This window comes from Brienomyrus brachyistius, chromosome 11 (genome assembly GCF_023856365.1).
Source record: "Brienomyrus brachyistius isolate T26 chromosome 11, BBRACH_0.4, whole genome shotgun sequence".
Taxonomy (NCBI): domain Eukaryota; kingdom Metazoa; phylum Chordata; class Actinopteri; order Osteoglossiformes; family Mormyridae; genus Brienomyrus; species Brienomyrus brachyistius.
In genome coordinates, this window is record NC_064543.1 from 24,939,150 (window position 1) to 24,963,931 (window position 24,782).

A 24,782-nucleotide genomic window follows, 5' to 3' on the forward strand; every position below is an offset into this window, starting at 1 on the left:
GCATACTCACCATGAACAGCATCATGACAACGTTGGTCATGTAGGCTGGAAGTCTGTCTTTACAAGTCAATTTTTCTTTTTCCGACTATGAGAACGTAAATGGCAAAGGATAATGTAAGTGTTAGTGTGTCTATGCCAGCACATATGTCTACTGATATTCTGATGGCCCATTACAGACATTGCCTTTCCAAGCTGGGTGTCTCTGACAAACAAAACTAATTATATCTTCTAATTACTCAGACATTCATTACAAGAATGTTTCATCATGCTGATCCTCAAAAATTAGTTCAGTTATAGTAAAAATTGTACCTTAAAAATATTTACCAAAACCACTATCAAATTATATTTCAGAAGCTATTCAACAGAAAATGAAACTATACAATGTGCTCATTATACTGTAGAATAAATGCTCATTCTTGATCGAAATCTGCAGTGAAAATATAATCTAACAATAATCTTAGCCAGCTGTATTTAATCAAATACGGACTGGTAAATGGACCGTAGTAAATCTTGCAACTCCAAATATGATCATTTGATTGTACCTGCAATATACCCAGCACAGTGATGACTGGAGGAATACACTGTCCCAGCAGTTATCAGAGGTGGACATTTCAGGTCCAGAAAGTAAAAATCCAGACCAGGATTTTGTTTCAACCAACCACTTTAATACTATGACTGACTCTTTACACTCAGCTGGTTGGTTGGTTGGTTTAAACAAAATACTGGTCTGGATTTTTACTTTCGGGACCTGAAATGTCCACCTCTGGTTATTACAGTATTAACTGAGCTATATTCATCTGGTTATGCGAATCTTCCAGTAGAACACAAAAGAACCAAGGAGGACTAAACCAAGCACTGGGGATGCAAAATATGTGGATATTGTAAGTGCATGACATATACATATATCAAAAAAGATGCTGTATTCAGGGAAACATCATGCTTTGGATAAGTAAATAAAATAAAATCATCCTCCCCTGAATACCCTGAAAACCCCATACCTTCTGTGCATTCTGATCCTTCTTTAGCGACTTCTGCATGACTCGAAACTCATACTCAGCTCGCGGATGATCCTGGATGTAATAAAATGCACATGCAATACAGACACCAGTCACAAGATACTGGCATATTTAATGATCATCATAGATCTCACATTGTATTACACTGGCTACATGGAACAAAAAAGAACTTGTGGATGATTCATTCCTGTAGGTTTCCCAGCAATTTTATGAGTAGTTACTGGTTCATTACATGAAGAAACATAATTGAGATGTGCCATGCATATTTTTGGTGGGTGAAGCACTCTGCCAAGTTTGTTGAAGTATCTTTATCATTTCTCCTTGCCATTTTTTCCTAGCAGTGCACCGAAACCACCAAAAAAAAATAAAAAATGGTAGCACAGTCCCATCAAAGAAAGGCAGGGTCAATCCATAAGTGTGGAAAGGAGGAGTTTCGTGATGCTCCTGAGGTTTGACGTGCCCAGCAAAGTGAAAGGCTGTGAAAATGTTCAAGAAATAGTAAGTGTGCAGCCAGCTGGTGCTGATGGTGGACATACAGTGCTGTGCAAACGTCTTAGGCAGTCAAACATGATGCCTAAAGATCTCCATGTTCATAAAAATATGATATGTCTGTCAGACTGGTAGTATAACCATTTCAAAGCCTCTCCTGAAGCCACCTCGGGATTTTCAGCAACCATCCAGCACACTTGTGTATTTTATGACTTGACCACTAACACACCTCGTACGACTAATCAGTACCTCACTGGCTTTTTTGTAACAAATTTAATTGATTAAGTGAGCTGGTGGTGAAATTTAACAAATACATAGAATGGCTGAGGTGCCTTTGAGGAGACGTTTGGGAACTGAAGCGCTGTTCATCTAGCTGCCCAACCAGATATTAGTAACTTTTTGGAGAACAGAACAAATTTGTATTACTTTTTATTGTTTACTTTTAATTAACATATATTCTAATGTTAAATTGTGTTTTTTTGTTTTTGTTTTGAGCAAACAAACACTTACTACCCACATAAATATCTTTAAGCATTTCCTTTGACTGTCAAACTTTTGCACAGTACTGTAGAACAGAGTTGTTCAACTGCTTGGATGAGGCCACAAGCAAAAGGGGCAAAGAGATAAGACCATAAAAATGCTACTGGAGAGCATTAACTCAATATGTGAAGTGAGGAAGAATCCCAGAAAATCTGCAGTGAGCAGCTGCAGAAAGAGAGGCTAGGATGAAGCAATCAGCCTCAAGACAGACATGAAATAATGCAAAAATGTAATGCAAACCTTTAAAGCTTCCTTCAAGAAAACCCGATGAAAAACATGGAAACGAAAGACAAGATAAGACGACAAGTTTATTATAGAAGAGTTTAAGATTTTAGTTAGGAAGCTTGTGTAATTCACTTTTCCTCTTACGTTAGGATAGGAACTTTGAACTGTTCATCTGCAGTGCCTTTCTTTCCTAAATCAGGTCCTAACCTTAGTTACCATAGTTACCAAACAGTTAAGGTAGGATCTGCAAGTTAGGAAATGTCTCCTGCCTGTACATGGAAATGTATTTCTCCTCTAAAAATAATTCACAAAATCTTCAAGGCACTCATTCAACTTCCTGTGCATGCAGGTGTAAGGACTCACTGTCACTGACTAACACTCACATAAGTATTACTTACAAATCACTCTCACTGGACACCATTCACACCTGTGACATAACGCCAAGGTAGACAGTGCTGCTCAGGACTGAGGTGCCTTCATAAAAGGAGAGCAAACACGATCCCTGACATGGCAGACAAGGACAAGCACACAGGCAGCTCTCATGCTCTCTCTCACCTCTTCGTCTTCAAAGCCTGTCAGATCCCATATGTAGTTCAGTCGCATCTGTCTCCTCTTCCAGTGCTCCATAAACATGGCAGCTGCGATACATCATGGAGTACATTTATTTCCATATTATGTTATTATAATTAATATTTTATTATTACATTATCATGTTGCCCCCTTCTCACCATTATTTATACAGCCTTATATATCTTGCAGTCAAAACTAGAAAAATAACTGGCTTTTAGTTTAAGGTTCTGCAGAATCAAATCCACAATTCAGCTTCAGATGTTTTTTTTGATTTAACAGAAGTGATATTTTATTTGCATATGTACAAATACCAGTAGAGGCACATAGGACTTCTTTGCTTTTCACATACCCTATGGTACTTTGCTCTCCTTTGAAAACATCCACACACGTACAACTGAGAGTGACTCTTGGGGTGGGACAGGGTCAGGCATCTATCCAGCACCCCAGAAGCATTTTTTCAGGATTAAGAGCCTTATGGTGACGCGTCTATTCTGTTGACCGCGGGATTTGAACCGGCAACCTTCCGATCACAGACACAGAGGAACAAATCACCCTACATACTTGATGCCAGACTGAATTAAGCTGTCAATTCCCTGGATCAGTTGTGTCATCACTTTCCTGTAAATGCCGGACTCCCAAACCATTTCAAGCCTTCTTTTAGCATATTATGACCAATGTACATAAAAACAAACACCGCCATTTTACCCTTATTTAGCACTAATGTCAAACAAACACAATAAAAGGTGGCTTTGATTTGAGAATGCACCGTGCAAACAGACAATGAATGCTTTGGAATGTGATTAATTTTAGAACAAACCTATTGCTAAACAGAATGCTCTCCAGCAAGTTATAAAGTACACTGCAGACCCTTTATTAAACTCAGACATAACAGCCTGTCCAAAGCCTTGCTAAAAATACTTCCTTTACATCTCTCCTCACAATAACATCCACAAGACACACTCACACTCATAACGCAGGACATTAAATCATCCTCTGGAAGTGAACCCACAGCCCCATACACCGCTCAAGTCGATTGCTTCCTACAGTCGCTCAGTCTCCTGACAATGAACAGCACACAGGCACGAAAAAGAGAAGTGGATCCCCTGCCAGCCTCTGTCTGCCCTCTCACTCTCAGAGAATAAACACAGCCTGTCAGCACAGAGCTAGCAGAGAGATGGCAAAGGAGGAGTCATTCTACGAACAGCAGTGTGGTGACCACGGCAATTCCTTACAGAAATACGATTATTTTAGTCATTCACTGTAATGTTCATTTTCAAATGTACACTTAATTATAACTTTAATCTCTTTCCCAATGGTAAAGATAATACACAAATGGCAACATTTCCATTGAACACTTTACATTCTTAAAGTCATTTGCGTATTTAAAATATAGTAAAAAATATATATATACGCTAGCAGAGAGAGAGTGGGGAAAGCTTAAGCTATCTGATTAATGTCATGTATTCTGCCATAGTGGCTTAGTAAACAGCACTTTTGGATGAATAGGATCTCAGTTTGAACAGAAAATTAGACCATTTCAAATAAATATTGGAATTTGATAGAACATGGTGGATAGTCTCTGACTACACAGCGTGTAGTTAGAGTATGGAATAGTCTTCCTGTTAGTGTAGCGCAAGCTAAAACCCTGGGTTCCTTTAAATCAGAGCTAGATAAGATTTTAACAACTCTGAGCTATTAGTCAAGTTCTCCCCAAAAGAGCTTGACGGGCCGAATGGCTTCCTCTCGTTTGTAAATTTATGTTCTTACAGTATGTTCTTATTAAGATAAATAAGAGTAAAGCTACCGATGGTAAAATTGTACTGATTACAGTCAGCAGTGGCACTAAGGTCAGGCTACTGATACTTAAGCCCGGATGTTTTCAACAAAGACCCAAATCATGTTTTGTTCGTTATGTGTATAACGTGGTTGTGTTGTCCTGAAATACCAAATTCAGAGCTGTGCACAAGCTAACAGAATAGACAGGCCCAAGCACATTTACTAAGTGTGAACAACACTAAATGCATCATGTGAAACAAGTCACATAAATGATAGAGTGCCCCTCCGCAACGTTTATCAGGGCAAACCCCCCCTTCCGGTCTCTGGGCTCAGCCTCAGATGACACCTGGTCACAGATCTGAAAAATCTTCAAAATAACAAAGGATGGAAGCAAAGACACATCAGCTAAAAACAATACACAATGAGAACTGGCAACACAATTTGTTAGTCCATGATGGACTAGGATGGAGATGTTGATGCGAGACTGACGTGTTCAGGAACGGGGAGCTTGTGCACGTACCCCACAAGGCCATGAAGACAGAGAAGAAGACTGTGGCAGGGTTGTCGAAGAGGTGGCTGGCTCTGGCCGTGCCGCAGGCCATGAAGAGGTTCCAGTAGCTGCAGGCGCGGTCACAGAGCGGACACATGGTGATGTTGTTCCTCTTGTCACAGATCTCCATGCTGGTGGGAGGGTGACATTGGCACACAAGCAAAATGACAACTGAAATCAGGGTGTCCCTCAAAAAACGTCACGTTTCCTGACATTTAGCTCCTGATGACATTTTGCTGAATGGAAATCAGATAAAGACAATGCTTCTGCGAACAGTCACTGAGAAGAGACATATGGCTGTTCGTTGAAATACATCCAGCGGAAAAAATGTACACATTGAACCAAATCAAAAGCTTGAGTTCACCTGCATGAAACAAGGTCTTCCATAATTATATATGCTTTAAACTGTACACACTTGTATATTGACATTCAGTATGTTATTATGATATGTGCATTCATTCAATTAGGAAACCATGAGTAGCTGCATTCATACATGTGATTAAGCAAAAATGTGAAACACTGACCTAAGCGTAATATTGTCCTTGTCTGATTTTTGAACAGTTCAACAATAAATTTACCCACAAATACAAGATCATGTGACTGCTGTTATAAGTGCAGATGCTTCGGTTCAGGAGAGAGCATGACAGTCCTAAGCAGATGTAAGCAAAGTAGCCATTGTGAAGAGCACACAATAAGAGGGGGGGCTCGGATTGCCAGCTTATCATGGTGTCGTGGTTTGCCTGCCTCATTGACCCTGGGGGCCATGTTGTCAGGGGGATTAGCCCCTGATAGGGTCTCCCAAGGCAAAAAGGTCTTGGGTGGGGGGGTCAGACAAAGAGCAATCCGAAAAAAACCCCATGATGAATAACAGCAAGGTCTACTTTCCCTCGCCCGGATACAGGTAACCGGGGCCCCACCCTGGAGCCAGGCCTGGGGGAGGGGCCCGTTGGCGAGTGCCTAGTGGCTGGGCCTTGGCCCGTGGGGCCTGGCCAAACCCAGTCCGAAAGAGGTACGTGGCACCGTCCCCAGGTGGGCCCACCACCCGCAAAAGGAAATGTCAGGGGTTCGATGCATTGTGGATCAGGAGGCAGCCAAGGGTTTGCCGATCCAGTCTACATACAGTATGTTTTGTGGACTTGGAAAAGACTTACAACCGGGTTCCCCGAAGTGCTCTGTGGTGGGGTGCTTCAGTAGTACGGGGTTCAGGGCCTACTACTGTTCCTGCCCTTGCATGAATGGAGCAGAAGCTTGGTCCGCATTGCCAGTAATAAGTTGGACGTGTTCCCAGTGCGTGTTGGGCTCTGCCAGGGCTGCCCTTTGTCATCGGTCCTATTTGTAATATTTATGGGCAGGATTTCTAGGTGCAGCCAGGGTGTTGAGGGTGTCCAGCGTGGTGGCCTCAGGATTGCGTCACTGTTTTTTGCAGATGACGTTGTCCTTTTGGCTTCATCTGCTGGGAACCTCCACCGTGCTCTGGGGCGGTTTGCAGCTGAGTGCGAAGCAGCGGGGATGAGGATTAGCACCTCCAAGTCCGAGACCATGGTTCTCAACCGGAAACGGGTGGATTGCCCTTTTCTGGTCAGGGAGGAGATACTGCCTCAAGTGGAGGAGTTCAAGTATCTCGGGGTCTCGTTCACGAGCAAGGGTAGGCGAGATCGAGAACTGGACAGACAGATCAGAGCGGCGTCTGCAGTTTTGCAGCTGCTTAATCGGTTCGTCGTGGCTAAGAAAGAACTGAGCCGGAAAGCAAAGCTCTCGATCTATTCCATCTTCCACCCTACCCTCACCTATGGTCATGAGCTATGGGTAATGACCAAAAGAATGATATCATGAATGCAGGCGGCCGAAATGAGGTTTCTCCGCAAGGTGTTTAGGCTCTCCCTTAGAGATAGGGTGAGAAGTTCGGATATCCGGGAGAGTCTGAGTAGAACCGCTGCTTCTCCACGCCGAAAGCAGCCAGCTGAGGTGGTTTGGACACCTGGCGCGGATGCCTCCTGGGCGACTTTCCGTGCATGTCCTACAGGGAGGAGGCTCCGGGGCAGACCCAGGACACACCGTAGGGATTCTCTCTCTCGACTGGGAGAGGGAGGTCTGGGTATCCCTCCTGAAGCTGCTACCCCCACAACCCGAACCCTGGATAAGCAGATAATAATGGATGGATGGGATGGACTTGCCTAGGGCAAAAGAATACTAGATGTCTGAGGAGTGCAAGTCAGTGTCATGGACTGATAAATCAAATTTTGAGAATTTAACTCCTGTGTATTTACAAAATGTAGAGATGGTGACGGCTGTGTGTGTCATTCCCAAGCATAGAGAAGAATCATGGTCTGGCACTCTGACCATCTTTACATAATCTATGGCAATCTCAACCAGCATGGCTACTTTAGCATTCAATTTTGTTTTCAATTCATTTATCATTCAATTTCAAAGGTATGTCACCAGTATTACAGATCATTCTATCTTCGGTTTTCAGCAAGATAACCCAAAATACGTGGCACAACTTAAAAAAAGAACATTGACGGTCAACTCAAACTAATGACACAACCCATCCAGTCTCCAGTCCTCCATCAATGTGTACTTGTGTGAGCCTAACTGACTCAAAGCAAAGCAGCCCACAAGCACCATACACTTCTGTGAGCTGTTGGAGAAGCTGGGATGGGTGCCATGCGACTTCCTGCTGAAACGTGTTAGCTGAATGCCTCTTGTTAGTGAAGCTGTTATTTAGACAAATGACGGTCATTTTGAGAAACCCAAATTAAAAGAAATGTCTTGAACACTGCTTTGGTACTTTTTGTTATGTAAATAACATCCATTAAGAAGCTACACTAATCAGTAATTATACTGAAACTATTTCAATTGAGGATACCTCTGTAATACACTTTAGCTGATAAAAGCTTTCCTGACAATCAAACAAAGGAATGCAACATATCCATCTTCATAAACAGGGAAAAGAGGCATTAAAGCTGACGACCAATGTACGGGTGCTGTATATTTACTAATTCGATATGAATATTATCATATTTAAGCTCAAATCTTTAAACTCATACTAAAAGACACTCACTGTCACTTAGAGGTTTGCCAGACTAAAATATTTGAACTGTAACAGAAGGATGGAGTGTAAAGCACCCTCAAATATATTCGTGAAGCATACTCCATCTTATAGCGGAAATGAAAACCATTTCATTCCCAGTATTCATACCAGTGTTGAATAGTAGTTGTTGGAATAAATGGTACAAGCATAACTGAGACAGCAGGAGATCCCTGTTAATTCTCATGGCGGAACTGAGGATCACATAATGTTGAAAACATGGCAAATTATGTCAAAATACCTTGATGTGGATGAGAACCAGAGGGAAGTCTGGCAGGAAGGACAAATGCTACTCATCACATATCGCCCCCGCTGTCACACACATCCCTTTTTACTCAGGCTTTCAGCACACTGGTTGAAAGCAGCTTCATTACTGCTTTATTACACGTGCCTGGTTTGTGGAGATCTATGTACACGGACGGAGTCTAAGCCATTGCATCCATTCTAGTTTTTTTGTACTGCATAAAAATGTTCACATAAGCATTAGCGAGTTCTGAGGTGCTGTAGAGAATGGCCGCCTTTACAGCAGCTTCACATTCTCATCAGTGTTTTGTGTTGTTCTTGTAGTTTGCTGCGCTTGAATTGATTTTCAGTAATGCAGAGCATTTTGTTTCTTGCAGTTTCCTTTGAGATTAATAAAGTATCTGTCTATCTTTCTATGGAGGACTTGTAATCCGGTCTGCAAGTCAGAAAGGTAGTAACAGTGAGTTTTATATAAACTGTGTTTTGAATTTGCTGGCATCAAATTCAGATTGAGCGTACATTTGTCATATAACAATGACATCTCTCAGTCTAAACATTGGATATGTTGTTTTTGTTCTATTTTCAATTAAATATGGGTTTATAAATCATTTGTAAATCACTACATTCTATTTTTATTTACATTTTACACACCTTCCCAACTTTTTTTGGAAATGGGGTTGTATGACTTATATGATTTCATTAGGAAAACCTGCTAGTAGGTCAGACTGCCGCCGTCACAACATTCATCATCATTCCAGAAGATGGAGATTTACAAAGATGTGAAATACCTGGGAATGTCATCATTCACCGTGACACAGCCGTATAGGAAGACAATGACCCCAACCACGGAGGCAGGGATTAGCATCTGGGTATATACACCCAACCATGCGAAGTAAAGGCCAATCTTCTCTCCAAAGTACTTCCTGGAAGACAATTACAATGGGGATAGTTTAAGGCATGTGCTGAAGAAGGGGGAAATCAGAAGGTGTAAACAGCATGACATGCATGTGAGCAGCCCTACCTGATCAGGCCAATGGGCTGGTACTTGTAAAAAACACTGTAACTCGCCCACTCTTCATACAAAAGCTGCAGGGGGATCAGAAAGTTGAAACATGTTAGAAAAACTTCTGTTACTTTCATAACTAAAAACAAAATAAATCCTGAGGGAAGGGTAATTTTATACACAAAACAGACGCCATTGTGTTTCATATTATCTTGGCTGCTCTCCTCTCTCAGGTGAGAGGAGATTGCAGTAATGACTTGGGTTGGGTATTATTTGAATTTTATAAATTTCGATTCCCTGTTTCGACTCCATAAAGGCAAAAAAAAGGAGGACAAATGTTTAACAAAAATATCTTTATTCTGATCATTCAAAAAGTCCCAGCAGCAATGGGAGTAAAAACACTCCTGTTTGCAGGTCATTCAGAAAAATCCCTGCAGCTTAAACAGACCTAAACCATAACTATGTCACTGTTTCTGTTCAATTGTCTACCTGGGCAAACAACTGTGGTCATAAATATGAATGATATTGACCTTGGGAACTCCCCATACCCAAATCAGCCGGTCAATGGGTCTGTCTACTGCGTAATATGAGTGTGAGAAGACAAAAACATATAATTTGTAATTTATGTTTGTTTAAAGCAATAGGAATTGTAAGTATGACCGAATAGGGAAATAACCATTTTTGCATCATTAAGAACAATCAGCTTGTTTTGTGCCAGTCCTTAAAACGATTTCTTCTTAAAACAATCCTCATCCGTAACACAAGTTTCATCGGAGGATGAATTAATTTCATCACCGCAGTTGAGAAATGACAACTTGTTGCAGAGCTTCTTCGGTGGAAAATGAGTAAAAACAGCAAATACAACGTGGCTGATTTCATCAGCAGTTTTGTCGTTCTGTGTTAAGTTCCCCCACACATGGCATATCAATAGGAGTTGGTGTTTGGGGGCGACGAAAAAAATGGTTAACTGATTATTTTAAGGATTTCAAATAAAAGTGGATGTTTGTTGATGGTGGGTGTATTTGGAAGAAGACGCATTAAGGGTTGTAATGATATTTTTGCTAAGTCTGTCTGACATAAAAACAGGCAGTTATTTAGGTTGTTGTTTCATACTTCAGAAAAAATACTTCAAAAAAAAAAAAGGAGCATTTTGAGATTTGCATGTATTTAATGAAAATGCTGATTTACTGTTTTAACGATAACGCATTTTAACGTAGACATTAAAAGGTTCTGATCACGCATTTAAAAACATTTTGTAAGTTAAGGCGCGGACAAGTAATGTCAGCAGTCCTGAAATTTAAGAATGGATTCGATGTGTGTCAATTGTCGTTTTCATGAATAAAGCGAAACTAAACTTTTGACCATTCGTTCTTTCGTAATGTTGTCACGCATGTCAGCTTGTTGCGTGTTGATGCATGACGTATTCACCTACAGCAGGTAATGGCAGATATTTAATGTTTAGGAACAGATAAGCAGAAATGGAAATTTAAAAGAAAGAATTATTTGGGTACTGGGTATTTTCTTACCGATTATAATTTTCATTTACCTAAGTGCCCAAACACTAAGACATTCACATATAAATCCGGAGGCACTGATGCTAGCTTTATGAATGTGTGATGTGGCGGCCTGCTGTCTCAGGTTATCTGGCACACTGTGGGGGGTGGGGGAGGGGGAGGTCAGCCTAATTCCATCTGCATGCGTGTTTTTGCATACTGGGTCAGGGAAGATGCCAGGCCTTATGAGTCACGTCTCAGCTCACACCCGGCCTGCTGGCTTCTTCATTTTGCCTGATCAGTAGCGGCGCTGTTGGCTTGGAAATCTAGCCCCCGTGTTTGAGTCTCTAGGCTAAGATATTGTTTCTGCATGATTCTCTTTATCACTGTAATTTTAGTATGGCCACAAAAATTAAAAAAATTTGCCATTCTGCCATCCCATCCTGATATTGTAACACAGACACCAGCTTTTTTGCGTTGCCTCCTTGTGGCAGACATGCCACCCCCATTATGCGTGTCATGCAGCACAGCCCAAGAAAGGTTATTCAGTGGCAACTGGACTTTAGTTCCTTGAAAACGTTTCGCCCCTCATTCCAGAGGGCTTTCGCAATTCAAATCAATTCCATTGAGAAAGCCCTCTGGGATGAAGGGTGAAATGTTTTCAAGGAACTAAACAAGCCCAGTTGCCACTGAATAAGCTTTCCTGGGATAACCATGACTCGGATGACTGAGAATCTTCACAGACATGCAGCACAGCATAGTCATGGCCAGCAAGGCACTTCCCTGCAACAGACTGCAACTCCCGCTAATGGGAAGCCATCAATTACAAGTCGTCATCTAGCTTCAGCACAGGGCTGGGCATTCTGTCATATGCTAAGTAAATAATCTGTCCAGAATACTAAATTAGCAATAACCTTGCTTAACAAGGTCTCAAGGACATTCTTTCTTGTCAGGGATTTTCTGTAACAGCCCATTAAAGAACACCGTGTTTTTTCATTAAACTGCACCCTAATGAATCAGGAGTCAATAAAGCCCAGCTGCATTCACAGATACTGGTTAACGGTAAGTTAATGACAGAGGGAATTCAAGGTGGTGATAGTGGATGGCAGAAACTGTTAGGAGGGAAATACCTCCTTACTGTGCATTGATATGGTATAATGACTAAAGGAATGGATTTGGTGACATTACCAGGTCTAATGGACCTGACATCAATAATCACGGACCAAGGATAGGTCAATAACATATTATGGTGGTTCACGGAGTTAAGTTGTATAGAAAAATTGTATCTCTTGGCATTTTATCCAGATTGTCCCCTTCCTTGTTTCAAGGGATAGGCTTCAGGCTCATTACAGACCAGTACTGTGTAAGATGTTATGAAAACATGCATTGTGCAAATTTTGGTGAGCTGAGCTGCTGCTAGAGATATTGGGTCCCATGAAAACATATAATATTGGGCCCGCAACCCACACCAATCCAATTCTGTCCTAATGTTGTCCTAACTTTCCCCTGCTCTACAGTGCCCCTGTTGGTGAAGCTGCTCCACAACTCCATGGCATTAAAGGTCAGTCATGCATAGAGTGTAGACTGTACTTTCTACAGCAGGGCCTTGTGGCTGGAGGCGAATGGCCAGGCGTAGAGTTCTGGCTTGTTCACACTACTCCGTCAGCAGGCTCCTCAGCAGCCGTTCTGTTTAAGCATCTCCCCCATTAGTCTCAACATCGGGGTTATATAACAAGGTGCTCACGGGCTGAGGAAATCCAGACAGCACTCTAGGAGTAACTTACTAAAGAGATTTCCTTTGTGACAGTAAACAAATGTCCAGACATGTACTCAGTACTTGTCCGTGGAGAGGCTGTGGTACCGGTGCCAGCATCCTTCACTACGAGGGCTGGGTGATAAAATTGTTTAAAACAACTAAAACTAACTGTCAGGCTTGCAGTAACATTGGCCAGAAACAGAGAGAGGTGTTCATTCCACTGGGACCCTCACTTCTCACTGGCCCATGCATTAATACTGCAGAGGATTGAAGAGGTACCTTACAGATCTCTGCATGGGTCTTACCTTTCTGTCATTGGGGTCAGCATTTTCGCCATCAACGTCCCCCTGCAATTAGAGATTAGACTTAAACATCAGACTTACTGTTCCCAAGACGATAAAAACCGATCAACAGAGGAGTAAGGATTGTGTTACATTTTTTTGACGGAATTTGTAAGACAAGAAGAATGTTGGTACCCTGCACTGTAAAGTCTAGGACATGTACCACCTGTTGCAAATACCAGGAAATATATTTATCCCTTGACAGCTGTAAATTCAAAACCAGTGATAAATACTTACATCATGCAGAGGATAAGCATCCATATATACCCCATTAGCAAGCAGGCTCGTAATCCCTGTGAAACAAATGTGACAAACATGAAAGGTTATAATATGAATTTAGCGGGGCAACGTGTGGAATTTTTAAATCCCGTTATTGTAAACACTTGTTACATAGTAATATCCTAACTTTTAAAAACCACAGAACCACTTCAAGAGACAACTCTTTTGTCAATGTCCCTGACATAGATTAGATTATCTACTTGACTTGCAGATACTTGAAAATTAATTTTAATCCTAAACACTGAAGAATGTTTGGTAAAGCAGTTTACCTTAATCTTATTTTTGTAAGTTACATTTAAAGGCCAAACACATGTAGCTAGGCAAACTGCCCATACTGCATGTGTACCCTGTACTGTATGTGGACTGGCATTCTGTCCTGTGTGGTCCCCTCCCATGCTACCTATGCTATGCTGCCAACAGAAGGCTGCAGGGCTCCTATTCGACCAAACTGTACCCCATAAATGGATTGGAAAATGGAAAGAATTTTCCTAATATTTTTTTTAACTGGAGATGAATTATGAATATTTAAGAGAAAATGCAGGCAGAAATCTCCAATGCAATTAATAAAATATTCTAATAAAAACCAGCAACCTTCAAATCACCAGCACACTTCTCTAAGCATTAGTCCAGCACTGTGATTAGAAGTGTGCAATGTTGTTGAATAACATCCACAATGCAAACAAAGCAATGAGCAATGAAAGGGAATCGAAGGGAACATTACCCATGCTGTATTCGTATTTGGTGCATTTTATGCGCTTCAGTACTTCAAAAACCTGAAATTGGAAAGAATAACTCGGAGAAACATCCAAATAAATATTTTACTAAATCAGAATGACAGAAAATCCAGAAGCACAAGTGAGCTGGTTGTGTGACCACTAACATTTTCACTTGATTAATCTGAGGATCTGAATACTCAAAAGGACTTGTATTTTACTGCAAGTACAGCATAAAGAACGTATTTATCCTGATAAATAAAATCTGCTAACATACATAATGCATATAATTAAGCATTCACCCAAAATGTGTATTTAAGCATAAAACTTACTATTGAACTTCTTGTTTTACTGTCAAAGAAGGAATCTCTGTCTGACAAATCAAACCTGTCAAAACATCCAAGTGCAGGATTAAGTCTTGCTACAGAATTCATACTTATACAAATGGTTTTATATCACAGAAGACACAACATAACTCAAGACCACAATAGTCTTCAAACAGAGCAAAGCCCACCTGTCAAACATATATGGCCAGCGGTTCACAGTGGCCATCCCATTTAATGCTGCCCAACTGTGTTTTACCTGCGCCTCTGGCTCCATGGGCTAAGTGTGCAGCCTAGAGGCTGATCTTTCCGTCATAAATTCAAGGCCTGAGGGTCTGAGGGCCATTTCATCTTTTGTTAATTATTTTGGCTTTATTATCTCCCCTAGTTCCTGATATGGGTAATTTACGTCTTTGATTTTATATCCTTGTTTATGGTGACCGTACCCGTGCCTTGTTTAATTATCTTCCGTTTTACTTGTGTTCCTAGTCTCTCCCTGTAATTATAGCCCTGATTGTGTGTTAATCTTTCCAAGTCTGTTAATGGAAAAACACCTCACCTGTTCCTTGGTATTGGACTGACTGATTTTTTTCACATTGACTTTGAAAACTAAATGGAAAAGTGGAGATTGTATTTTCATTTTATCATTTTCATTTAATTTGTTGTAGAAAATACTTCCTATACAAAAGGGTCTTTGAGTTTGATAAGAGATAAGGCTGCGCAGGCCGTCAGAATGTTGAATCCTACTGGAGGGAGTGTACAGAGTAGGTGGTACTCACAGATGCTGCTTTTCTCGTGAGAATGGGTAGGAAAGGTGCTTGACGTTGTGTATTCTGTTCTCTTCCACTTTTGGGTGCAGGGGTTCTGTCACCTTGGAGATGAATGCGTTAATTTTCTCAACCAGGCTGCTACCGTGCTTGACCTCATACACCTGAGATGAAATGAAAGCCCTGTTAACACGGTGGAACGTAGCATTACCAACGACTACGAAAAAAAGAAATTGAATCATCTTTCAAAACCAACTTTTTTGGTGGGCATCTTGAGTTTCATGAACTCCGCTTCTCGGCATAGGACATGCCAGGGAGCGTGTATCTTCACAAAGCCCATCCCAGGAGTTTTTGACTGAAACACACACAAAACAAAACAACCTGCCTTAGGATACAAAGCAAGTATCACTGTAGTTGAATGTAATCTGTGCATGCTTGTACATTACAAATGAATTTGTAGATTTTGAAGTTAAAAGTGCATTCATGAAAACGCTCTTGGATGCAAGGCAATTTAACAGAAGCCCCATGCATTACTCGCGAGACTATTTTTAATTCTTTGCCAAACATTATGATAAAATGATCTTGGTGTTTCAAAATAATAGGCTTACGTGGCATACAGACACTAGGGCTGCTGGCTCCTGCTCCGGCAGATCTACAGCCCTGCAGAGCTCAGGGTGCAGCCTTAATTTAACACTCTGCAGGGTACTAGATCTGCAGGTGCTGGAACCAGCCGCGCTGGCGTAAACTACAGTACTTTTAAAGAGAATAATTTTCATACCTCTTTAAAAAGCCATCACAAGCTTTTATCCACAAATAGGGGAACATAAACTTTACACACAGAATGTCATATATGAAGGAGTCAGTGAGATACACCTACAGTACACTTCTTCTGGACCCGGTGTTAAATATTCCAAACCATTTGTAAACTATTGAATGACCAATATAATATCTACAATAATCTTGGCAAAAAAAAAACAGAAATCAGAAAACATCATCCAGAAAGAGACATCTTAAAATCAATTTTTATAGTCCTATTCTGAAACACATAATGTTATAATAATCCCTTTATTACTTATCTCCTCCCAGCAAACAACCTGCTACCCCACTATTGTGGCCATTTCCCCACGGATAAATAAAAAAATAAATAATTCATTAATTAGTAATTAAATCAACCTTTTCACAATCTTAAAGATTTTTTATGATACATCTTGTGTAGTGTTACGGCCCGTTTGCATTCAACGCTCACCTGCATCATGGTCACAACCTGGTTTCTGAGTTGATTTCATATGTTATCTATGCAGCTATACCAATTATCTTTTCTGAAGTGGTAGTAAGATCCATCGAAGCTCAAATGGAGTAAGTACAACAAGCATAACAGAGTTACCCTGTTCACAAGGTTAAGCCTCATCCTTGTATTTGTAGTCACTAGGTGTCATTGCTTCAGTTTTGGGGCAATATGTCTCAGATTTTGTACATGTGCAGATCTTTACCTGTACAATGTGCTTCCAACATTTGGAAAAGATCAGACGGATCATTTACAAGCTGCCAAAATCAAGTGTCCGAGCTGGTCTTCTCTTCGCTACCACTGTGTGGCACCGTTTCAGTTTTGGTGCAACATGTTTCAAAATTTGATGATCCCTGATCGTCACCCTCACAACATGCCCGCAAAGGCTGAAAAAGATCTGTCAAATACTTTGAGTTAACAGTAAAGGATACTTTTGGAGCAATCCGTCTCAAAATTTTCATCATTTCCAGTTTATAATCTCTACAATGTATCTGCACAGTTCAAAAAAGATCTGTAAAATACTTTACAGTTACTGCGTTCACAAAGCGAAATGTCTTCTACATATGCTTGTATTATTTAATTGTAATTTATTGTAATTTCCATGTTGGTCCCATTTCTGCATCTCAAAATCATCTCTGAATAACCTGGAATTTAAAATTTCAGCACATAATGTATAACGGCTAGTATTCTGGTAGGATATGCCTTGCAATCTGCTTTGAAATTAATGTAAAACTGATTCATGGCACCATGGATCCACTGCCAAGAAGGCTGCAGGAAGTGAAAGGGTTAAACTCAGAAATAGCCAGCACTTACAATGTAAACATCTCTGCATATATCCTTAGGAAGTCAAGCTGATTATGGGATGTTTTGGTCCAAGAGAAAAATCCATCTGAAAGTGCCCGAGCTTATAAAACATGAATTAATGGCCTTTCTTTGCAAACATGCCATCAAACATGCCATAAGGTCACCAAATGTAAACCTGGTCACTTCCTTATCTTGGTACTTGTTCAATTACATCTTAGATCCACATCAGAAGCCCCACAAGGGTAAACAAGGTTTGTTAGCCAGAAAAAACATTCATAAGCATTATTTTTGGAAAGAAAGAAAAAAATATTAATGCAAGCAACTGCAATCAATCAACTGACAACCGAATGTAAACAAGCATCACTGTGCAAAACAATCCATTTTGCTCCCGTCACAACCAAAACAAAGCAGTTCATACAGACCACTTGCTGGTGACTGAAAGGGACATGAGAAATCGTGTCCGAGAAAAATTCAGGAATGCATGACACAGAGTTTGTTTCTAGAAAGAATTATAGCAAATCATGCTTATGCCAGACATTAACAAGTGGAAAAATCTAAAATTATAAAAATAGCAATAATTCTCAAACATAGGAACAAGAGTAGGAACAAAACATTCGCTGCACATATTTAGCCTATTTAGAGTTCTTAGGAATGCTTCGGTGTACACCTATTGCCAGACTTACTCCATCTCTATCGGTTTAAAGTTAATTTTATCAGCACAATTTACAAAACTCCTGGAAGAACCAGCCACTGTAGTCAGAGGTCCATCGAAGGATGGTGATCCCCATCCATCCATCCATTTTCCAAACCGCTTATCCTACTGGGTCGCGGGGGATCCGGAGCCTATCCCGGAAGCAATGGTCACGAGGCAGGGAACAACCCAGGAAGGGGGGCCAGCCCATCGCAGGGCACACTCGCACAACATTCACGCACGCATGCACACCTACGGGCAATTTAGCAAGTCCAATCAGCCGCAGCATGTTTTTGGACTGTGGGGGGAAACCGGAGTAAGTGATCCCCAATCAAGTAGATATGCTGACCAGTGTTAGAATTAATCCTTGTGATAACCAACAAAACACACAAAATTGTCAATAGGAAGTGTCTAATAACTCCAGTGCAGTGGACCCCAGCTACTTTAACAAGAAGTAGAAATTGCAGGTCCCCCTCAGTACATTACATGGCAAATCAGAAGAGGCAATGCAGACCAACGACAATCAGAAGGTGAAACGCGGAGTGAGGATCATGGCGAGGTGTTATGACTGACAGCTCCCTGAAATTACCGCCACTCTGTGGGCATGAGATTCTCATCGCGGTCCAGAGCTTCTCACACAGATGGCACACGGGCTCACTGCTGTGCAAAAAAACAACCATGAAAAACAGGGATCGGTAAAAGCATGACGGTACACCGTAGTACGGATTCATGACAACGAGCCTGCAGCCCCGAGCTGCGTAGTATGGAGTAACAAAAATTATATCCGCATCGGCGCGTGACTCAGTTTGATACACGCATAAACTACGAGGCAAGAGCCAAATTTCCTCCATACTCCATATGTTCACAGAAATGGGCTCTTCCAACAAACAAGGTTTAGCGCACAGTTAAAGCATCCAAGAAGAATGACGCTGAAACACTGATAGGGTGTCTTTCGCAAAAATGAGCATTCACGATATTCTAGCTGTTCACACAAACATATCCAAAAACAAACTTGTCAGTCACAATGCTAGGACAAGCAGTGATACTACTGGCATGAGGTATGACGACCAAACAAAGGGTGCTCAGAGAGACTGCCATCTGTCATTAGCTAAGCTACAGATAAAATGCTGGCTCATTTTAAAGAGAGGCAAACAGGATTCATATTCAGCTATTTCTATTATCAAAATCACAGAATCACCCAACTTTTGGTCAGTCATGCTATTCGCCGTCTTGCTGGGGGATTTAAAAAATCTAATTTTATTCTGATTTTGGAATAATGACGTCACTGCAGTTATCCTAAAATTGTCAAAACAAAAAAAAAAAAAGCAAGCAAATGGACCCAAATGATGAACCTCCCCAAGATAAATCGAAAAGATTAGAGGTCTTTTATGACAGACTTGAGTGAGATAAAATCAAGCATGTCTCTTATTCATACCGTAATAAAATCATATTTACTGTCATTTTATATGATTAAAATTTATCTAAGATCATTTGCAGAAATATAATATAATCCTTATACAACAATTTTTGATGCAGCAGGGAGACACATTAGCACAGTCAAAGCTTAAATATCTAAACGGTTTACAGCGTTTACAAAATTGCGTTCAAACAGCTGCATATTTGCTAAAGGAATTCATACTGTCCGAACAAACAAATCAGTTTTTGGTGGGATTCCTTCTGTATCACTCCACCATTTACAACCTCCAATTAGCATAGCAGCGCAATCAACATTCAGCTCAAAGACGAAGCTAAAAAGGCTAACGGTTGCCTGTGAATCAGTTTTCAAGAGTGTGTTCAGGGCTGGTGACTGAACATCGTCCTCTATTTATTCTGCCGTCCCCAACAACCCCTCCCTCCAGCTCCTCCACCACCCAGTAACTCCCAGGCCACATGTTCCAGATCTGGGACAGAATTCCAAAACCTCCCCCACGCCTCCAGAGAGAAGCAGACTGCCAATTTTGTCCGCATGTACACCCGCCACAACTCCTGCAGAACCATGTGTGGGAAAGACCCCTCCTGGTAGGTATACTCTTACTGCAGCCGGCATTTGGAGCAACCGACGGGCTCTGATTTCATACCGCTGCCGCCTGCAGCTCAAGCACATTCTGCACAGCATCTCAGGCACACATGACTGCAAAGATTTGGATATGACACATATATATGAAGAATGTTATCCGAGTATTTAGTAAATTCAAAATACCATGTCATTCTGCTAAAGTGTCCAGTGCGCATTTAGGTAATAAATATCCCCAAACCATGCATTTGTAAATATGAAAATGTACTTTAAAGACAACAAATTCTGTAGTTTTTTTTATATACATGTACACACAGCCGCAGAAAAAAAAAAATTGAGACCATTCTATATGTTTAAACAAACCTGCATTTTTAAATGCTGGTTTAATCGTGGAAACGCTGAGCAGCAGGTTGCTTCCAGGCTCAAAATTTCTAAGACAGCAGCACACAAGAGCAAAACAGCAGGAAACACTGGGAACGACCAGAAACCAGCCAGATGTAGGACAGAAGTGACACACCAGAGATGGCTTAACTTATCCGACAGTTTCTCATGAATCGTAGGATGACAACGAGTGACCTTCAAAAGGAATGGGAAACATTGAGTGCAGGTGTGATGTGAACTGCTAAGGAGTGTTTGTGTCAGGGTCCTAGTAGCAGGACTGAAGTCCCAAAAAACAAGGACGAAGCCCTTCATTAATGAGAAATAGGAAAGAACCAGACTGCAGTTTGCAAAAACAAAAAAAAAAATGTAATATTCACAGACACACACCCAGAAATTGTGAAATGAGTGCAACAAAAAAATTGTCTTTTGGTCTCCTAATTTTTCCTGATGCGGTATACTGTATGTATATATGTATGTGTGTCTGTGTATACACACACAGAGACACACACAGAGACACACGCACACAGGAGACATGGGTTAAATCTTATAAAAATGATCCTTTCAAGTGAAGTATAACAAACCATAACAAACCAACCTCAGCTCAGAGCTGCATTTGAGGCCCTGTCTACAGCTCAATGAAGCTGACGGGCTGATGATAGGACCCTGTTTCTCACACATTTACTTTCTGTGCACCTCATCCACCTTCACTGTGGTTGTTTCCAAACCTTTCATCCAGTAGCTTGTAAAGAACCAAAGCAGATGTACCTGCTTTTCATTCCCACGTAGTGGCTGCTTCTAGTGTTACTCACATTTTCGTCTTTCTCGAGTTCCAGGCCCGTCTCCATGAGATTGCCCTCAAACTCCTCCCGGCAGACACGCTTGTCGTCCTCATGGGACTGCAGATCGGGCTCCTGCGTGGCCGCCTCAGGGTCCTGCGGTGGCGGTGGGCCCCGGCCCCGCCGCAGGCTGCGGGTGAGGGCGTTATCTTTCAGGCGGGATGAGTGCCGGCGAGAGCTGCCGGGTTTCTTGATTTGGTAGGTGAGGATGTAGTCCACCCGCCTCTCACCATCTTGGAAGTAGAGACCTTGCCGGCACTGCGTGTTTTCCTCCGGGATCCGGGCATTCAGCAGCTGGACAGAGAGAGCACACAGAGGCATTGCAGAAGCCTGCAGTACATACATGCACATTTGTGCATACGCACATGCGGGGGGACACTAACAAGGCAGCTGAGAAAGGCACGTGTGCAACAGGTTATTTTCCACTATAGTGACCTAGGATGCTCTAAAGTCTACACATGTTTCTAGGAAGAAGCAACCCTGTCTATATGTTGCATTCATATCTGCGATGATCAAACTAGTTGTCATCTTGAGTACCAGAGATGAGTATCTCAAAAGTACCATAAACCAGTATGCTTCTGATTTTATGTTCTGTTTTATGGTATTTAGCTGGAATTAAATTAGTGTGGGAAAAGGGGGACAAGAAGGATGAGCTTGTCAAATCAACAGCAGGACACAAAGCCACTTCAGTTCTGCAAAGCAGTTCATAAGCAGTTCAGTGGATAAAAAGGTATTTAATTGCCCATTTAAATTGAATCAGATGATATGATACAACTACAAAAAAGATTAACTGAAAATATTAATAAGTTTAGTATCAACAATTCCAAAGCTACAATATTTAACATCGCAGTCATCGTGATGTTTTAGCGGGCTCCTAATCCTCTCTATAATGTTTTGAATGATCCAGCTGAGGTCAGGTGCACAGATTTAACAGCAGTCATTTGATATCTACACTCAAACCCAACATCTCAGTAATAAAACTTCATTCATACATGTCTTCGGCTGCAAACTCTAATCAAATTTAGCATGACAATACATTTAATTTATGAATTTGGACACAATTTCATCAAGAAATGAGTGGGAATTGCAGCTTTTGCCACCAAATCTAACCAAATTTCTCATATCTGTTGATGGTGCCGTATCTGGGTGCTGGGTAATAAGGCTTCATCGACAAAGTAATCAATGTTCACAGTTTCACAGCAGTGGTCTTCCACAAGCAGGCTGATGTAAAAGGATGTTAAGCACAAATATTAAATGTCCACATCAAAAACACAGGTTCTATAGTGGTTTTTGGTTTATACTCATCTGGGGGTCTAATGTAAAATGATGACCAGAACCTCATAAAGCCACCGGAAGGAACCCGAGACGTGACTGGGTTGTGCTGGAGCTCATATTACACATTACTGCCCTTCAAGACTTCTACTGGTATAGTATGCAACATACAACTAGTCACCCAAGAATGCAGTAGTGATATATTACTATGTTTTTTTAATTATTTTAATCATTATCGAAATTAATGTGTAATATTTAGAAGAGGATTGAGGACTAATAGTTCTAATAATAAATAAGACAGACCATTCGATGGAAGTTGCTTATATGCGTTGAAGTTGCTTCTATGCTATGAAGATGAAGTTGACTTGGGGCATGCACATTAGGCATTCTGGAGGATTTCCATCTGTCTGGTTTTTCAGACTTTCCAATGGCATGTTCATTGGTGTGACCATTCAGCCCATCCATTATGGTCATCATCTGCCTTATTTACTACTTGCATGAAGTAGTAATATCAATATTTACCTTTAACTGCTCCAAGTATTGTGGTCTACTCCAATGTAGTGGGTCTTCTCTTAAAAAGCCCACAATAAATAGCTTTAGTTTGGCCATCCGTGCTTCAAATCAAAGTTCAGTCTTGATTTAACCCAGAATTCACTTCATTTTCTTTACAGTCCATGGTATTCTTAAAAGTCCTCACCAGCACCAATTATTAAAAGCATCAATGCTTTTCCGGTCCTGAACATCACACATTTATCAGAGGATTATAAGGAATCCATGAAATAACTTCTCCCAGTTATTCATGGAACCAGAGTTTCAAGACAAAACAGCATGAAGACAAAATTGGACATAATCTACTAGAGCAGGAGTACTTGGTACTAGCCATCGAGTATTCCAGTGATATAGGTTTTAGTGTTAAAGACCAAGGGAAGAAACTCCGTTTCCAAATTAGGTCTTCTATTCAACAACGAAGAGACAATCAACAACTCATCCAAGCCAAAGTAATTCAGTAGCCTTTCATGGTTAGCTAATGTACAAGGAGCTGCTGCAAACTAGGTTAAGGTCACTTGACTTGAAGGTGGAAAATGTGTGGCAACAAATAGCAACAAAACATGGAATTTCCTAATTTTAAAGATTAAACCCAGAAAACACAGACAGACAGACAAGTAGTAAGTTGCTGTGGGCATGTGTCAACGTCAGCTTTCTATCATCTGCTAACTCATTCACCTGTAGCACTTACTTTGAACTTGCCATGGAATACCACATCTCTGAGGAAGTGTGTCTGCCTTGTGGGGCCTGGCAGTGCAGCGCCTGCGAGTTCAGGTGCATTCTCAGCCATCTTCCCATCCCTGTGGGCTACTGCAATGAAGCAGGACTCGCTCCCTGGTCTGCAAGCCCGAATGCGCCTGCTGCCCTGAATCTGCCTGCTCAACCGGCCTGTTACTTGAGAGGAGTTAAGAAAGCCAAGAGCTAATATTAGAAGACACTTGGATTTTAACTCTTTATATGTCCTCACATTAGTTGGAACATTTAGTTTTTTTTTTGCCAAAGATGGCTAAATTTGATAAATATTACACTCTGCGGCAAAAAAACAGACCAAGCCAAAATTGACATTTATTTTATGATTTTTCACAACATATCAATGATCAGGCAATTAATCAGATTACTCTGTATTTGTAAGTTTTTTCATCTATATCTCTCTATAGGGCAAAACATGAGGACTTGATCTCAAGCCACTTTTCGATGGTCTTTGCAATGTGGAGCATTGTTCTTCCAATTGGGAATGAGCCTTTCTGCAATATTCTCCTGTACTCCGCAGCATTAATTGACTTTTCACAGTGAAGCAGCTTCTGGGTACCAGCAGGCGAATAGGCTCCTCACACCATGACATCTTCACCTCAAAGCTTAACTGCAGTTCAGCCGCATTCAACTCAAACCATAATTCATCAACACACACAACTGTACTAAAACCACACCCTGTCGAAAACTGCATTCAATCCTAAATGGGGACCCCCTGCCCCCACCCCCAGCAAAATGTACTGATCAGCCATGCCTCTGTTAGAGCACTTGCCCCTGAAAAGTCTGTAAAGTAAAATGAGTAATGTCATACGCTTTATTTTCCTAAATTGTTTCAGAATGCAAATGATATGAAAACAAATCAGCATTTCAGGTACTGTTATTATCTCAACGTTGAATTATAGTTAAATGCATTGAATTATGGTCAATGTTAAATTATTACTGTTGAAACTGAATTGATTTTTGGTCAGATTTTCAATATTGAAAAATTGATTGTGGCAAAACCTTGTTGATATAAAGTGAAAGATTGAAGA

The 24,782-nt window shown here is 41.0% G+C and overlaps 1 protein-coding gene across 3 annotated transcripts in view; it reads right to left on the bottom strand.

The window, feature by feature from the left end:
- The window catches only part of LOC125704242 (anoctamin-1-like), a 42,698-nt gene that overhangs the window by 11,913 nt on the left and 6,003 nt on the right, over positions 1 to 24,782 (bottom strand). The window contains exons 1-15 of one of the 3 annotated variants that reach the window (XM_048969662.1): positions 23,693 to 23,862; positions 21,157 to 21,477; positions 15,429 to 15,527; positions 15,185 to 15,336; positions 14,415 to 14,469; positions 14,091 to 14,142; positions 13,328 to 13,383; positions 13,055 to 13,096; positions 9,519 to 9,583; positions 9,286 to 9,420; positions 5,137 to 5,297; positions 2,826 to 2,908; positions 2,286 to 2,297; positions 999 to 1,070; positions 11 to 85 (exon numbers count right to left, since the gene is read on the bottom strand). In XM_048969662.1, the coding sequence (XP_048825619.1) occupies positions 11 to 85; positions 999 to 1,070; positions 2,286 to 2,297; positions 2,826 to 2,908; positions 5,137 to 5,297; positions 9,286 to 9,420; positions 9,519 to 9,583; positions 13,055 to 13,096; positions 13,328 to 13,383; positions 14,091 to 14,142; positions 14,415 to 14,469; positions 15,185 to 15,336; positions 15,429 to 15,527; positions 21,157 to 21,477; positions 23,693 to 23,791 (1,479 nt within the window). In that variant the 5' untranslated portion in view covers positions 23,792 to 23,862. Of the gene's footprint in view, positions 1 to 10; positions 86 to 998; positions 1,071 to 2,285; positions 2,298 to 2,825; positions 2,909 to 5,136; positions 5,298 to 9,285; positions 9,421 to 9,518; positions 9,584 to 13,054; positions 13,097 to 13,327; positions 13,384 to 14,090; positions 14,143 to 14,414; positions 14,470 to 15,184; positions 15,337 to 15,428; positions 15,528 to 21,156; positions 21,478 to 23,692; positions 23,863 to 24,782 lie in introns of those variants that run through there. The other 2 variants (XM_048969660.1, XM_048969661.1) reach the window with 2 other exon arrangements.